Source organism: Rosa rugosa, chromosome 7 (assembly GCF_958449725.1).
Source record: "Rosa rugosa chromosome 7, drRosRugo1.1, whole genome shotgun sequence".
NCBI lineage: Eukaryota > Viridiplantae > Streptophyta > Magnoliopsida > Rosales > Rosaceae > Rosa > Rosa rugosa.
This window is the reverse complement of record NC_084826.1, coordinates 19,276,155-19,292,908: the sequence shown is the minus strand read 5'-3', so window position 1 is coordinate 19,292,908 and position 16,754 is coordinate 19,276,155. Positions and strand designations below refer to the sequence as shown.

The window sequence follows — 16,754 nt, the reverse complement described above, 5'->3', positions numbered from 1 at the left end:
TGCTAAGGTTTGAATTAGTGGTCATCATTTGGCCCACGGGCCCAAAAGCCCATGGGCGCCTGTCTGATCTAGTGGGCAAAAAGCCAGGCCTAGCCCGTAGCAAAGCCCATTTCGGCTCTGCCCATTGAGCAGGAGGCATGGCTAGGGCAGAGGGTTCAAAGCCCATGCCCGGCCCATTAAAGCCTGCCCGGCCTAGCCTTATAAGCCCAACCCGAAAGCCCATTCAATTCTAGTATTAATATTTTTTTATGTAGTTATATTGAACTAATTATTGCATTAGGCCATCTTTTCCTTTAATTTTGTATTTTATTTTGTTCAATAATTAACATATCATAATTTTTTTATAGCTTTTTGTATTTTTTTAACAAAAGAACATGATATATAAATATAATGGGCTCGGCTCTGCCCACCCAAAAAGCCCGTAAGGCCCTAGGCCTTGATTTTTAAAAGAAGCCCAAGCCTGTCTGCCCAAATTTTTTTTTAATGTTGTGCCCATGCCCGGCCCGGCCCTTTGACGACCCCTAATTTGAATGTATGCTCGGACATCTTTGTAATTTTGTTATTTTTTCCAAATACAAAAAGATTTATCCACTGTTTTTTTTATTTTTAATAATCGTGTAAGAGGTTGGTCAACCTTAGTATCAACCATCTGTTTTGTAAACAAATTGATCATCAGGAGTTCGAGGGTGAAATACTTTGCTGACATTTACCATGAGTTTTATTTTAGGATTCTATAAGAGTAACTTTTGAATGACACCAAGCTCATATTGTTAAGTGCATTTTTCATGGTTATGATAGTTTCCTGCCTCCTAATTAAGATGACTGAAGAGTTGACAAAGATTCATAAACATGGAAGTGAGAATTCGGAGCATGGTAAGACAAAGGACAAGTATCAATTAAAGTTGCTAACCTAAAAGAATTTTTAAAGTTTCAGAAAATGCTTGTGAGCATTACTTTAACATAATGGTACAACATAAAATATTATAATGATTTAAGTAAATGCTTGTACTTTATGGGATATGTATTAATTAGAGATATTATCACTATTCAAAAATTGAAACTTGTGTGTTCATCTGTCGTAGTTTTATTGAATGAGAACCCGGAATAGAGCCGGTTAATATAAATATAATGGGCAGTCGAAGACAAGAAGTCTAGGCTGGTGTTTACTCGACCCTAACCGCAACAAAATGAAAGAGGAACTTTACCAAATCGAAACCTGCACCATCCTAAATACTAATCAATGAGGAATTTTCAAACTTTTGGTTTGAATGAATGAAATGGAAATGCAGAGAGACACAGACGTGTTCAATTACTTGAAGAGACTTGTTTGCTTTTGAATTCATGTGCTCTTTCTGATTTGGCGAATTTTAGGAATTGGATGGAGAGGGTGCATCGTACATTTTCACTGTCTTCAACTCCTTATACCGGTACTCACTGGCTCAAACATTAGACTTTCGTTTCATTTGAATGTTAAGAATCAAATGGAAGCTATAAGTAAGCAAAATCAGATCAATATTATCACCTTAAATCAAGGCGTAGCTGCAATTATCTAATTCAAATTTTCAAACCAAAAAATTTCGAAATGTACCGCCATAAGAGAACGTATATATGTATGGTATTTTGTCTAATATTGTGATGAATTAAGATCATTATCATAAATTTTTAAGAAGTGAGCAAGATAAAAATTTAGAATTTTTGAGGCATTTTTTTTATGGATGAGGAAAATCCGATCACTACCTAAAATCTGATAAACATAATATTGTATCTCAATGAAACACGACTCCTAGTCTGTTGTAGAATGATAAGTTTGCTCTAAGTGATAAATTTTCTGTTCACGTGATATTATCCTAATCTAAATTAATCACGCCCAATTCTTTGTAGGATACATCTCTCTAGTTAGATAAATGTCTTTAGCTAAAGATAAAGTTTGTAACTAGAATATGATTCACTCTTAAATCTGCTGCAATTACTAATTTTTTCTTAAATTATATATGCAAAATTTGTACTGCAGATTTGCAGTGAATACGTTTTCAATGGCCTGCAGGCACAAGGCCGCAGCGTCCGATTGCAGGTGGCTAGCGCAAGGGGCCAGTGGCCTCCTGCAAAATAAAAGAAAACCCATTAAGAAAGATATCAGGGGGTCAAGGAAGAGCAACACATTCCCATGTCCCGTGGGAGGTTCAGCTCAACCGTACTCTTAGGATCTTTGTATTTTATTGAGATTTTAGCTCAACACATTCCCATGTCCCGGTGGCCTCCTGCAAATATGCATGTAGGGCGCGTGTATTATCGGTGTTGTTTGTCCACAAATAGCCCCAAGTTCCTTAAAGGCCACTGTGCACCATAGTCCTCTATATCGGCGTTTCTATCTAGTAATTTATAATTTATAATTTTAGAAAATAAAAACAATGTTGGTAATAAGCCAACAAACTCTGGCCAAGCCCACCATTAAATACAACAGGTTCTATCTCGAATCCATCAGCCCCAACTCCCAACAAATTCATTTTCTTTGATTTCATTTCTCAGAATTTGGGTGAATTAGGAAAAATCATTTGGGGTTTAAAGTTTCAAACATGGAAGATGAGGGAATCAGAATCAAAAGATGGAAGGATTTAGAGACGGACTGTTTGACTCGTGTGCTTTCCAGAGTTGGAATGGAATCTTTGCTTCTGACAGTTCCTTTCGTCTGCAAATCATGGTACGTTACAAGTCTCAATCCCTTGTGCTTTCAAAGCCTCATATTTCCAGACTTTATGCCTTTTCCTCTGTTCACGTATTCTAATAATAGTAAGGAACCTCCTCGGAGTTTTGGTCCCTTTTATGATAAGTTTATAGACGAGTAGGGCATTTATAAGACTCGTTTCTCGATCACTGCATTTGTGAAGTTTGTAGTCAATCGTAGCAATGGATTAGCTATTCAACTTAAGCTACCAGAATTCTGTACCAAAGAAGGATTGATGTTTGTTTCGGACGCATGCCCTCTTCTTAAGAATGTATGGTTACCAGATGATTTGGTGATTTTCAAGACTTCTCACAGTGTTTCACAGTTGATTAGGAAGTGGAAATTTTTGGAGAGCTTGATTTTGGGGTTTGGGATGTTGAACATCATGGACCAGTATGAAATGGATGGTAGGCCTAAGTTTTTGAGTGAACATTTCAATAAGTTATTGACAATGAAAGGTTTCTTCTCCCCTAATGCTTTGGATGCAATTTTAGTCCAGATTGGCACTCATTGCGAGTATTTTACGGATTTAATGGTTTATCATACTAGTCTTGGTGAAGTTGAGGCCTCAAGGATTGTGAAGTCACTGCCAAAACTTAAGAAGTTGATCTTGAGTCATTGTCACATTAATCGGGACAATGTTGTTACTGTACTGAGGGAGTGCAAAGAGCTTGTACTTTTTATTGCCAATCAATGTGAAGGCTTTGAAGGGAGTGATGAAGAAATATCAAAATTTGGTTCTCAGATTATGAACTTTTCGTGCCAGGATTGTGTAGGCGGTGATTTGTTATTGACTTTTTTCAAACTTATTAATGTACATAGGAGGTTAGTTTCCATGATGTTCTTAATGGACATGGGAAGTTAGTTTCGTGCAGGGTTGGTTTTGGGATGAGAAAAGCACTTTTCAATCATTTTGACTATCATCATGAACATGATGGCGTGTTTGCTTGTTGGTCTCAACTCTCAAGTCTAGATAGGCCTCACTGCATGATCTATATCTTGAGAGCCTTTGTCACTGAATATATGTAGTTATGTTTATATTTTCATCTTATTATATGTCTAGATATGAGAGAGCTTGCTGCTTATATCACAATGTTATGCTTATTTGTTTGTTTTTTTTTTTCAATCTAAATACAAATGTTATGAGCGTCTTTATTGTACCTTCATATATGCTTTGCGTGGATTTGTTGAAATGATAGATTCCCTGTTTCGAAGATGCTGGGTATGACTTTAGAACCACCAAGTCCTTGCCTTCGGGAGAATGAATTTATGTTCCTCTCTTCCAGAAACTATGTATTAGTTTTCCCTCTTTTCAATATTATTTTATGCAAACAGTTGAATGCAACGTGAAATCTTCCAACCTCTTTTTTCATATCATCATCCAAGTAGTTTCTGTTTCATATTCCCAAACTACTAGTGCTGTGGTTTCTTCTCCTTTTCTTCTTGGTTGCTAGAGTCCATTGCTTTCCGAATTGGATTCAGAGAAATTTCATCGGTAATCTTTCAATGGTGAACTGGCTAGTGTCTTCAATTGATCATATTCGTAAAGTGAATAGTCGAGATGCCGATATGTGATCCAAAAAGTAAATCTCACAAGAAATTCCTTAAAATGACAAAAAAAATGAAGTCTCTTACTAAAAAGGCTATATATATATATATATGTATATGTCTTGCCAATTGATCATTCACTGAGATAGTCAATTTCATAACAGTTCCCATCAATACAATTGAGAATAATAAATCCAAAAGAGAAGATGAAAGAAATTGACTTCAATTCAAATAATAAAGGGGATGCAAAAGATAATTTGCCCTAGTACAGTTCTCCTTGGCTACTAGTGTACTCTTGGCCTTGGCAATGGCTACATGGTACTAATACTATAACAAACTTAATACCAATTCATCAAATAGAATTCTGGTAACAGGAGACCATTTGCAAATTTAAATTACTAATTTGGAAATAGGTATCTATCAACCTACCACCCTTGTGTAACAAGCTCTTGTTTAATTGTTATTCAAGGAAAGTGTACAAATTAATAGCAGTAGCACACAACAGAACAATACCAGATTCACAAGTTGATTAATTCATCTTCATGAATCGCTGATGAAATATAGTACCTCATGAGAAAGATGGCAAACATTCAAATGAGAAATCAAGCAAAACATAAGAAACACATGAATTTGCAAGTTCAAGAACTACCCTTTTATTCCCAAGATTTCTTTCTTTACTTTTTGAATCACTTGGAATTGATCATTGGTGCGGCTTGCTTCTTAACCAGTTCAAATTTTGAATCTGCGTTAATTCATCAAACATCTTCATAGCAGAAGCTGGTACTCCCAGAAGCATATTTATGCTTTTCCTGTCCTGCCCCATAATAAAGGAACACAAACAATTTCTTCTCCCCAACCAAAATCAGTAGTGTGGAAAGCAACCCTAAACTATGTTGTTATTGTATGTGTTGCTGCCAAAGAATGCCAAGCTCTTATGCTTCAAAGTATTCTATGGCTGATCTCATTAACTATCACTAACTATGTGAACTGCCTTATCAACTAGGCCAACAGAAGATGTGGAAGAGGGATTGAGTATTAAACACATTTGTACCAAGTTCGCTGAAACTTTGCAATCAAATGTAAGTGCAGCAGAGGGGTAATATTGCGGATGAAAACTCTTTGGTAAAGATACAATCCACCTGAATCTAAGGGATATCAGAACATGCAATCTGATCATTTTTAACAAGAAAAGGAAGACCAAGAGGTAGTAAATGAGGGCATTAACTCATTAGTGTGACTTCTTGAACAAAGGACTGAAGGAGTAGCTTGCAAACAATAAAAACCAACTTATTCTAGAAGTTTACCAATAGAGGAGAGAGTAGAGACTACCACAACAGGGTGGACCTTATAAAAAGGATGGAACAGACGAACAGTGTAGGGATTATTATTGATGTAAAGTTGTCTACTGTTCATTAAAGGACTCAAACCCAGTAGAAGAGTTGGTAAGTTAAGGATAATTATTACTAGATAAAATTTATGATAATCTGTTAATTCAATTGAAATTGTGGTAGTTTACAGGAAAAAAAGAAGAAGAAGAGAAAAATAAATAAACCCACTACTAGTCATTTATAATGGAAATCAAGTCAACAGTTACAACTAACCAACCCTAAAAAAGGAATAAACGAAACTAATAAATAAATCTGAGGTCAGTTTAACACTATAAAGTGCATACTAAATATGGTACGCTACAGAACAATGGTGCCAGGCATGCAAACACATTTTATCGATTCTAAAGTTTTGACCAACCTGGCAAAGGCACCAGATGGTTAGAAAGTGTCAACAGCAGGTAAACACAAAGCAAATCACCTTCATCCTTTGCTTGTACCTTTGGCTGGGCTCATGCTCAACTGTTTCTTGCTACTGGTTTTTGCCTTTATATCCAGTCCTCTGTTTTCTCACAGACCCCTTTGCTTTAGAATACGAAGCTCCATCTGCATCACTTGCACCTCTTGAACTAAAACGAAATATCAGAATTCGTAGGAATTTCTGCATATTCTGCCGGGATTTTCTTAACTGGTATTGACTTGCCAAACCCTCCCAGTTAACAGCATCTTTGGATAGGCATTTTGGACTTGCCATCTGGTCCTGGTTAATGTTCCTCTTCATCGGAAATGTCCCCATGATCAGTTTCATCATTCATCCTATCATCATCATCTTCTTAACGAGGATCATGCTTTGGATCCGAAGGTTCAACTTTATCATCAGCTTCATCTTCTTCAACTTTGGATACCACCATAGCTTTTTCAGGACATGGTACTTCCTTTGTTTCTGAGGAAAGAAATGCAAAATGTATAAGTACAAAGCTTACTCAAAAAATGAAATGAATCATGCTGCATTAACCACTGTCACGCCTACTATTACGTAGTATCATCAATTTTAAGTGCATTGTCTAGGAATACACTGACAATGCCTTATCAACAAGAATTTGGAGAAGATTTGAGAAGTAAATCCAATCATCCTATGCATTTGATGCAGAACAACTGTACGTGAGTAGCAATAAATTAAGGAATCCGCATAACAAGACTTGTCAAGAAAAAAATGAATTGCTTAGAAAAAAGGACGTGATATATATAAGAGAAAAAACCACTGGCAAAGCTGGAATAACTTTGCATTTGAAGCAGTATGTGAAGTGTATAGATAGCTATAAAATTAAGCAATCTGCATTACAAGATGCCAGGCTGCTGTAACAAGAGATTTTAATATAAATTTTCTATGCAAAGTAAGTTAGCAATCCATGTATAACAAGCGCAAAACTGAACACCTCTCAGTATGGAACCATCCTTGGACATATGGAAATTCATATTAACGCAAGTTAATAAAATGACCGATGAGAACAATGTGAAAATAAGCTAATTAATGAGATAATAACTACCACTACATCTTTGAACTTGATATCCAAACATCAATGTATTCAACTCGACTAGGCTGTTAAGCCTTTCGCTTGAGTGATCCGGTAATGCCAGTTATGCTACAACTTGAGAACAACATAACTTTAAGATGTTTTAGAGTCCTCGTAAGCACTGAAAACCTCGTCAATCTCCATTTCAGAATTATCTGTATGTGAGTTATCCTCCAAGTGAATGCTCTCTTCTTCAGAATCACTTTCACTTTCAGAATTGCTCCTATATAAACCACTGTCTTCCATGTCTGACATGTCAGTAAAAGTTTCAATCTTCTTCTTTCCTCTGTAACCAATAAGGCTCTGAACGTTTTCCTTCCAAATAACCAAAGGGCACTTCTCAATGAGCTCTGAACCTTCATAAGCTTCTGTCAAGAAGACACTAAATCTCTTCCCTCTCTCCGAGACATAGAAGATGCCAAAATGCTTCAGAAATAGTCTCATAAGCTTTTGGGGCATCGCAAGTTCCTGTCTGAAGTGAGTGAGGTGATCAGTCACCAATCTCTTCTCAACAGTAAAGCTGAGAAGCTCATGCATAATAGCCACTGCCCTCTTGTCAAATTCTTTCGACCCAGCTTCAAGTCCCCTGGCATCTGCATAGGGTGACAAATAAGACCTTTTCTGAAAATGATCAAGCGCTCCCCGATATTTGTATACTCTCTTCTTGTAATTGGGAGGGAACTTCAGAGGAAACGAGAGTGAAAGCAAGCCAGGGGTATGAGCACCGGCATCAGTAACCCCCATTGTCTTCTTCTCCAACTCCGTTATAGCCCAAGCAGGATTCCAACTAACAAGTTCCAAGTACTCGATGTCCTCATCATCCCGGACCAGCCTAAAGTGTTGGGGATACCTGTGCACCCAGGTAGTCCTAAAATCATTTGGGAGAGCAAAGTCTCTCCTATAATGAGCAATCTTGTCAACTCGAAGCCGCTTATCAAGAGACATCATAAGAAAACGAGTAACATACTCAGCAGCCTTATCTTGATGCCGCTCAAGTAACCTATCCTCCTCCTCTACCAACTCCTCAGCTTGCTCAGTCATCCCACACCATAAAACTCCCCTACGATCCCTATACAACTCAAACAGTTTCGGCGATTTCCTAATGAAATCAGACATCCTATGGGGCTTAGGAAGACTAATCTGCGCCCGGAACTTGTCCAATGACCTCACCGGGATTATCATTTCCGGCTCCTTCTTTAGTAACTCCATCAAAAAGAGCACCTTGGAAGCTATCTTCCATTTCTCAGTGACAATCTCAAGATCATGAACCCTCTTCAGTTTGCTCCTGTCCTGCACACGCTTACTGGTGGTCATGAACCGCTTCTGATTCTTCGACCACCAACCAACGGAGGAGCAGCATCTCCTCGCAAACATTGCTAGCCTGAATCAAAACCAACACTTTTGTCTGGAAAATGCAATGCAAATAAGCAATGTAGTTAATGCCCATAAGGTGTTTGTGAAAATGCCCAAGAGAAGCCTTTTGGGTGTAGCGGCTATGTTTTGCATTAGCACCCACAACGTTTCAAGTCTTGTTCATAGAAGCAGTGGCTGACTAGTTGGGATTCTCGGTGGTCAGAACCAGTCTGGGCTCTTTTAAGAGTCTCTGAAGATGAACACCACCGTCGCTTAAACCCAAAAAAAGAAACAAGGAAATTGAGTCAGCTGACCCTCAAAGAATATGACCCTCAATTTGCCCTTAACTATGAAATTCGCAAGTATTCTCTATTCTTTTGGTCGAAAATACACAAAGATTTTTGGTGGTTGGCTATTTAACACTAAATTGTATTATTGGGTATTGAATGTTTATGAATTACATTCATTAATTGAGATTATTGAAAGCTCTTTATAATGTACATCGTGCACATCGTTTGTCTACGCTTCAAAAATTAAATATTACTAAAGATGTGTAGAATGAAAGTTTTTAATGTGGTGATCTTACTATGTGACACATTTGTCTTACAGAGTACATTTTAAATAAATAAATTTATACTCGAAATACATGTATCAAGTAGCAATTAGACAACTAAACAAAATTAATAACCAACTACATTCATGTTTGAAAGTGAACGATTAATCGATTTGTGGCCGCATATCAATCACTTTGAACTTTGAAGAGTACTTGATGCCAATTGTTTAGTAGGAGTAATATTTCGTGATTTGGAATAGTGTGACTAAAAAGAAATGCAACAAGCTTTACAGATTTTCAAGCAGTCATTTTAATCTCTGTGTTCTTTTTTTTTTTTTTTCCTTTAATAAAAAAAGCCTTATTAACTTAACCCCCTCAGACCAAAAAAAAAAAAAAAAAAATATTTCCATCTCTTTTATAATAATTCATTTTTTCATTTACAAATGTTTCAAGTTTTAACTTTTAACAACCCGTAAAACTAAAACAAATGGGGTTTTAGGTCTGCACTGGTAAAGCATAGAGCTCTCCCGACTCGGCAAACCTGCAAGAGTGCAAGGCTAGAACCAGCAACCCATCTCCGGTCTCCGCCTCCAGGTATCTCACCATCTCTCTCCTCCTCTGCGACGGCCGACGGCTCCTCCAGTCCTCCTCTTGATCTGTAAATAATCGATTTCTAATCTTGTGCTCTTGTAAATAATCAATTTCCAATCAGTAAATAATCGATTTCCATTTGATCTTGTATTCTTGTTGGTTTTTAACTAAGGTAATGCCGTAATGGTATAGTTGAAAACTTGAAATGGGTAATGGGTTCGATTTCGGATTTGCATTTGATGTTGATGGGACAGTCAAAAGACTCAAAATGATATATCATTGCAATTAGGAGGATTTAATGCAAAAATTAGGATAGGATGCTTGTGTTTTGCTGTGAATCTGATAGCATGTTTGTGTTTTAGGCATCCAAATGACCAAATTATAAACTCTAGTTGTTCTATTACTCAAACAGGAATTTGATAGCTTCTTTGACTCAGAACCGGCCAGTTCAAAAGAAGTTGGCCAAAAATCACCAACCCGAAGTTTATCTTCACTTCTTTTAAGTCTTTCTCTGTAATCTTTTACTTGCATAAAGCAATCATGTAGCTGCAGATAATAAAACAACATGCATTAACTTTAGGCAATGTTCCAGAGAGCAATCAGATCGAAAACACCTTGGACAACTGCATCTTCTGGTGTGAAGTGTTCTTGTTTGCATTTACCAATGCATCCTCCAGCTTCTGTCCCAGTGAGACTAAATTATACCTTTGGTTTTACGTCATATTAGGTCTAGGCATCCAAATGACCAAATTATAAACTGTAGTTGTTTATTTGATTAAATTGGTTTTGCACAGGTTGTTAAATTGGTTCTGCTACATTTGATTAAATTGGGGGTTTAGATTGTCCACCATAATCTTTTTTCTCTCCCTTCGTTAAGAAGTTCAAGCCCCACCAAGGTTGCAATCCTGGATCCGCCCCTGCTTTCAGAGGCTTAAGGCATAGAGTTCATACTTTGTGGCCGTTGCAAAACTCGGCAGGTAAATTCAGGGTTTAACCCAACAGAAATGAAATTCCCGATTCCCTTATCTCAAACCCCAAATGTGATACCCAATCACTCTCTGTTTGTTTTTGTAGGTGAAGAAGCCATGGCGGGTTGGCAGAGGCATCTCCACTCCTTAATCCGTCAAGTTGGGAAAACCCTCGAATCCAATTACGCCCAATCTGCCTCCTTTTCTTCTTCTTCTCGCGTAGAGGGTCTGTAGCTTCAAAATCTCATCTTTATTTGCTTATTTTTGCTTTCATTGATAGAAAGAAAGATTCTCACTTTGTGTTCTATGCGCAGCTGGTTTGCCTTATTTGCAGAGACTCTGTAGCAGACCGTCTTCTCCTACCATTCCAAGGCCTCTTCATCGCTACTTTCAACAATTGGTAATTGCAATTGCTGTGCTTTCCGTTATGTTTGTGTTGTCATTTACCTATTTGTAGTTGCAATTTGAAATGGGTTTTACTGTGGCAGGGGATTTCGAGTTCGAGGAACTTACTTGCAGAAGAACCGGTTTCATCTCCGTTGACTCCTCTTTTGACATCAACTTCTGCAAAAGCTGAAGAGCACAACCAGAAATCGCTTACTAAGCCTTCTACAGTTCAAGCTATCCTAAAGGGCATCAAACAGGTATTGTTGTATTGCTATAAAGCTCTCTGATAGATTTCAAGCTTCCGTTTGAAGTTTTCGCCAAAATGTCTGGGAATTTCAAGCTTTTGTTTGTGGTTTATATGCATATTTGTGATTATTAAGTTCCTTTGCTGCCTGTATAGTTTAGGCAATTGGTGTATGCACGTAACTACCGATTTCTGTTACCTTAGGATGGATTACTGGTAATCAGTCTGGGGTCTAACATCTTATAGGAGATGCGACTTTTATATTGTTCTTTTTTATATATATGAGTTGTGTATTACGGAAATGCAGCAATGAAACTGTAGTTTGTAGATGTTCTTTATGCCAAGGGAAGCCATGCCTTTTGTTCAAACTGATCTTTGTTCTTTTTTACATTCAAATTGGAGCCATGCCTTAGCAATTGGAATTATGTCTTATATAGTTCATCTTCTTGCAGTTTAAACATTAATGAAAGGATCCGATCACCTAAATGACTGCTCTTTAAGTTGAATATGATGTTAGTTTTAAGTTTCCCCTCTATTCTTGGGGGACTTCTTATAAGTTTTGACTTTTAGCTCACTCGCTGCTCACTGTCAGAGTCCTAAGAAGGTCAATTTGGTTGCTGCACTGGTTCGTGGCATGCGTGTTGAAGATGCATTGTTGCAGTTGCAAGTGACGGTAAAGAGAGCTGCAAAAACTGTATATCAGGTGATAATTCTTTCATGTTGTTGAGTTAGCAAGCATGCAGTTAGTACAAATTCATGATATATATTTGCTGGGCTCTGTAAAAACTGATGCCTTAAAGTCAGCAGTTGCAGGATTGAATAATTGATATCTTTTGGTTCAATAATTGTGAATTGTAGATGAGTAATGGTAGATGCCTTTATTAAAGAGTCTTTCTTATTCAGGCATCAACATATAAAAGATTAGCATTTTGAATTTTTGAATGAGTATAGAGGTTTGATGTTTTATATGCAATGCCTTTATTAAGCTTATCAATTGCACACATGAGAAATGTTTACAACAGAAAGCTAAAATCATGTAATGAACTACTTTGTGCAGGTTATTCACTCAGCCCGAGCAAATGCAACTCATAATCATGGGCTGGATCCAGACCGTCTCCTTGTTGGTATATACAAGTGAAGTTAGTATCCTTTTCATCTTTTGTATTTCAGCCTCTCACTCTGTATTCTCTTTTGTGTGCAGCTGAGGCATTTGTTGGAAAGGGATACTACAAGAAAAGAATTTCCTACCATGCTAAAGGAAAATGTGGAGTTAAAATGAGACCAGAATGCCGACTGACTGTGGTAGTACGGGAGATTACCCCTGACGAGGAGGCAGAGATAGCCAAACTGAAAGTTAAGAATTTCGTTAAGCTCACCAAGCGGGAAAGAAGGCTTGTTCCTCATCAGCTGATTGAGACAACTTCAATTTGGGGCCGAAAAGGCAAGGGTCGCAATCATGAACCAAATGGTATTCCTGCATGATCAAGCTCTCTTCCAATGATTTTCAGATTCTAAAAGAAAGTTCTCAGACACCTGTGTGTCCTTGCATTTCAATGAGGTTGTCTTGTAGAAGTGTGAAAGGTCAAAGTGCCACAGTAGGAGCAACCTTGTTTCTGTTTTGTTTGAATGCTTAACGTGTAGAATATGATCTGATTATTTCCATCTTAGTTGCCTTCATTTGGATGAATAAATTTTTTTGAAATAAACCATGCTCATGTAAAACATGTTTAGATTTCTGAATTCATATCCATAAATCATAAGCATAACAATATAGCCACATATTCCACTAGATAAGAGTCCGTTAATGGGAAAAAGAAAAGAAAAAAAGAACGGCTAGTTGGCTGTTTTTCAGCGCCCATGACACTAATGTTCTATCTTTTGAATATAATTCTGTACCATGCAAATCTAGTTAAAGGAAACTCAACCTAAACGTGTTGGTAATTCATATAATGACCATCACCAGATGCTTTTGATGATCAAGTAAACTAAGATTGGAATATATGAAAGAAAATTTAATTCAGAGACGCCATATAAATATACTGCGGAGCATTAGTTAGAAACTAATTGCAGTTTGGAAAAGGGTTGATATACATGGCATGATCAGACCTATCAACCACAACATTTTCTAGATGATGACAGTTCCTCTGTATACATATACATTCATAAGTTTAAGGGCTGTATGGAGGGGGTGGAGGGAGACCCTTGACGATGCCACAAAGAGGTGTCTGGTCTGGCAGCATGTACTCGTCCCTGAGAGAGCGTGCGACATTTTCAACACTCAGGTAGAGCTGTTGTCCTAGGTACGCCCTCTCCGGCTGTGCTGACCTCAAGTTCCACATTCCAGCGTTGTCGAATGTCAACATAATGGCGGCCCATGAGCCGGGATACACGTGGACGGTGTGTCGGCTAATGGCGTCAAGAAGGTTGTAGTTCCTTCTCTTCTCTGGTGCCCACCTCCCAAACTCAATGGCAGCGGGAAAGAAAGCAAATCCATCCAGATGCCATGACTGAATGCTCTTCTCGTGGTTCTCAAAGATAATCTCCACAAAGTCCCGGTAGGTTTGGTTGACAACATTAGGTGCTAAGGTGATCTTGTCTTCTGCTTCGGCTGAGGGCTCGTCCTTGATGATGTCGTACTTGAAGACCTTGTCCGCAACTCCAAAGTACTGGGCATACTTGAGTGGGGTTTCAGTATCAATGTGGGAGACTCCATTTATGGCATAGCGCAGCTTGCCATCAACCTTGCTGGCAGAGTTGACGAGCTTGATGGTGCGGGTGATGTTGATGGCACCATAGTGATAGGAGCCTTGAGGGTTAGGCCTGGCAGCACTGGCAGTGAGGTTCCATCTGAAGGAGCGGGCTTGGTTGAGAGACCAAGCCAATCCCACAGGAGGCGAAGGGAGTTCGGGGCTTGCAGGACCCTTGCCGTTGGTGTATCGGATAATGCCTAAACCGGTGAGCATAGTCTTGGTGAATCGGGTGTCAGCCACCATATAGTAGTCCATAGGTTCTTTGTCAGCCGTGACAAGCGCCGAAAAGCATTGCCCGAGATGCACATCAAGAGACTCGTATATGTTCTGGACGACGTGAGAGCCTTCCATCTCAACAAGCTTCATTGTGTGGCCTTGGATCCTGAAGTTGAGGGAGTTCTTGAGGCCAACATTGCAGACTCTGAACTTGTAGGTCTTTCCGGGCGTCATGGTGAAGAGGGGCTCATCAGTGCCATCTCCCTTTGCGTTCTTGCCATTAATGAGGACACCGTCCGGCCTTCCCATGGAGCGACCCATGTCCAATTGTTTCCTGAGACTGCTGTGGCTTTTGGTGTACCAGTCGCCGATGAGGACGGTGTAGTCATCCTCGGGATCAGCATATGGAACTGGGATCAAGAGACGACTGTTAATACGGAGGCCACCGAAGGCACCACCTGCTCTGTGCATGGCGGTGATGGGATAGTAGAAATAGCTTCCAATCTGGTCCTTCACTTGGAAGTGGTACGTGTAGTTCTGACCAGGAGGAATAGGGCACATAGTCCCTGGTGTTCCATCTTGCCATGAATTCTTCTTCTGTTGGATTCCATTCCATGTGAACATCAATGGTTCATCAAGGTTGTTGAAGACATTGATGACGATGTTGTTGTTGGTGGTGGAGTTAATGTTAGGTCCCGGAAACTCGCCGTTGATGAGAATGCCTTGCTGGGGGACTCCTAGGGGAGAGATGGTTCCATAGGTTACATTCCATGTGAAGAAAAGGTAAGGATCCTCACCATGAACAACCGAGATTGCGCCAATCAAGAGGCACAACAACAAAATATTCATCATTGTGGAACTAAAATCTTTCTGATCTTTCTTTCTCTTTCGAATATTTAGAAGAAATGATGATGCTTTGAGTTTTTTCCGACTCCTCCAGGTTTCCAACCCTTCCCTTTTATAACATCTTTGGGAAATTCTCAACCATTCAAACTTTCTAGAATTTCAGTCCACGTTGTTACGTTCCAGCTTGACAAAATAACAGTAAAACTAGTAAAAACAACAACAACAACTGTTTACCGAAAGAAAAACAACAACAATAATATATGGTCAAAAAAGGTCAAAGTAAATGATTTTTTTTATTCACGAAAGATTTAATTGGCTAATGAATAGTACCTCATTTGTTAGCTACGTACTCTGAATAAATCTATCATACCGTTATCAATCTATTCTATCTTCCAACTTTTTTTTATTTCCAAGGATTGATAACTCTTTTTAAATGTCAGTGGAGAAATCGATCTGAGGATTCGAACCAGATCTGCCCATCATATTGATGCGGAGATTCATGATGGGCCTGGCGATCCTGTATGGCGACTAACAGGGTTTTATGGTTATGCACGTACATGTGATAGGGAACGATCTTGGCAACTGTTGAAGGATCTGGGGGATCTTGATTCACTGCCCTGGGTAGTGATTGGGGACTTCAATGAAATTCTCAACAATGGGGAGAAAATTGACGGACCACCTAGGGCAGAACGACAGATGAGGGGCTTTCGTAATGCTTTGGGTTATTGTGAGTCGCTCGATCTGGGGTTTCAAGGTCCTAGGGCTACATGGTGGAACTCGGAAACCCACCTACGGCTGGATCGTGCTGTTTGCACTCCTACTTGGTGTGATGTGTTTGGATTTGCTAAGGTTACTCATCTGCCTCCTAGCGATTCCGATCACGTCCCAATTCTTCTTCAGGCTAGTGCAGTTCCTATTCCTAAACGGCCAAAACATCATCGCTTCAAATTTGAATCGTTTTGGTTACAACATCGAGAGTGTGATCCATTGGTTAAGCAGTGCTGGCAGACTGAGTTCACTGGAGTTCCCATGTTCCAAGTGGTTCAGAAAATAGCCCATACTCGGATTACCCTAGATAAATGGCAGAGGGAGACATTCAAATATAGGCAGCAACAAATGCTTGGTGTACGTACTAGGCTTGAAGAGTTGTTGGATTCCAATGCTACGGTGGTAATTCAGGAAGAAAAAAAATTGTTGATGGATAAACTTCAGTCTCTGCTCTCCCAAGAAGAATTGTTTTGGAGGCAACGAGCAAAGGTGAGTTGGCTCAAAGAAGGTGACAGAAACACAGGTTTCTTTCACCGTAAGGCAGCAAATCGGAAACGTAAGAATGCTATTCATGGTTTGTTCGATGACCAAGGTGTGTGGCGTGAGGATGATGATGGAGTGGAACATGTGGTGACGAAGTATTTTACTGACATGTTTACTGCTTCTCCGATTGACATGGATGCTATGCTTCACACGTTAAATGCTATACAGCCTTGTGTAACACCAGCAATGAATGCTCAACTTTGTGAGCAATATTCGGAGGAAGAAGTTCGGATTGCTTTATTTCAAATGTATCCTACAAAATCACCAGGGCCTGATGGCATGCCCCCATTATTTTTTCAACACTACTGGCAAGATATTGGAAAGGATGTAACAGAGGCTGTGCAGAATTTCTTACATACCGGGCTG

The 16,754-nt window shown here is 39.0% G+C and overlaps 3 protein-coding genes across 7 annotated transcripts; 1 reads left to right on the top strand and 2 right to left on the bottom strand.

The window, feature by feature from the left end:
* Positions 1 to 5,916: 5,916 nt before the first annotated feature.
* Positions 5,917 to 8,908, bottom strand: LOC133721733 (protein WHAT'S THIS FACTOR 1 homolog, chloroplastic). The gene is made up of 2 exons (XM_062148425.1): positions 7,143 to 8,908; positions 5,917 to 6,538 (listed from the first exon to the last, which is right to left on the bottom strand). The coding sequence occupies exon 1, from the start codon at positions 8,541 to 8,543 to the stop codon at positions 7,263 to 7,265; it is 1,281 nt and encodes a 426-aa protein (XP_062004409.1). The 5' UTR covers positions 8,544 to 8,908; the 3' UTR covers positions 5,917 to 6,538; positions 7,143 to 7,262.
* A 626-nt stretch (positions 8,909 to 9,534) lies between these two features.
* Positions 9,535 to 12,971, top strand: LOC133720921 (large ribosomal subunit protein uL22c-like). 5 transcript variants are annotated; one of them, XM_062147411.1, is made up of 9 exons: positions 9,648 to 9,669; positions 10,259 to 10,354; positions 10,461 to 10,643; positions 10,741 to 10,860; positions 10,949 to 11,034; positions 11,123 to 11,278; positions 11,858 to 11,968; positions 12,323 to 12,389; positions 12,467 to 12,971. In XM_062147411.1, the coding sequence occupies exons 4-9, from the start codon at positions 10,752 to 10,754 to the stop codon at positions 12,745 to 12,747; spliced, it is 810 nt and encodes a 269-aa protein (XP_062003395.1). In that variant the 5' UTR covers positions 9,648 to 9,669; positions 10,259 to 10,354; positions 10,461 to 10,643; positions 10,741 to 10,751; the 3' UTR covers positions 12,748 to 12,971. The 5 variants fall into 5 exon arrangements, with proteins under 5 accessions (XP_062003397.1, XP_062003394.1, XP_062003396.1 ...); XM_062147413.1 differs by lacking the exon at positions 10,259 to 10,354 and having other exon boundaries at positions 9,535 to 9,669; positions 10,544 to 10,643; XM_062147410.1 differs by lacking the exon at positions 10,259 to 10,354 and having other exon boundaries at positions 9,535 to 9,669.
* Positions 12,972 to 13,418: 447 nt separating this feature from the next.
* On the bottom strand, positions 13,419 to 15,083 carry LOC133719976 (L-ascorbate oxidase homolog). The gene has a single exon (XM_062146175.1). It carries the CDS (start codon positions 15,081 to 15,083, stop codon positions 13,434 to 13,436), a length of 1,650 nt encoding a protein of 549 aa, XP_062002159.1. The 3' UTR covers positions 13,419 to 13,433.
* Between the last annotated feature and the right edge of the window lie 1,671 nt (positions 15,084 to 16,754).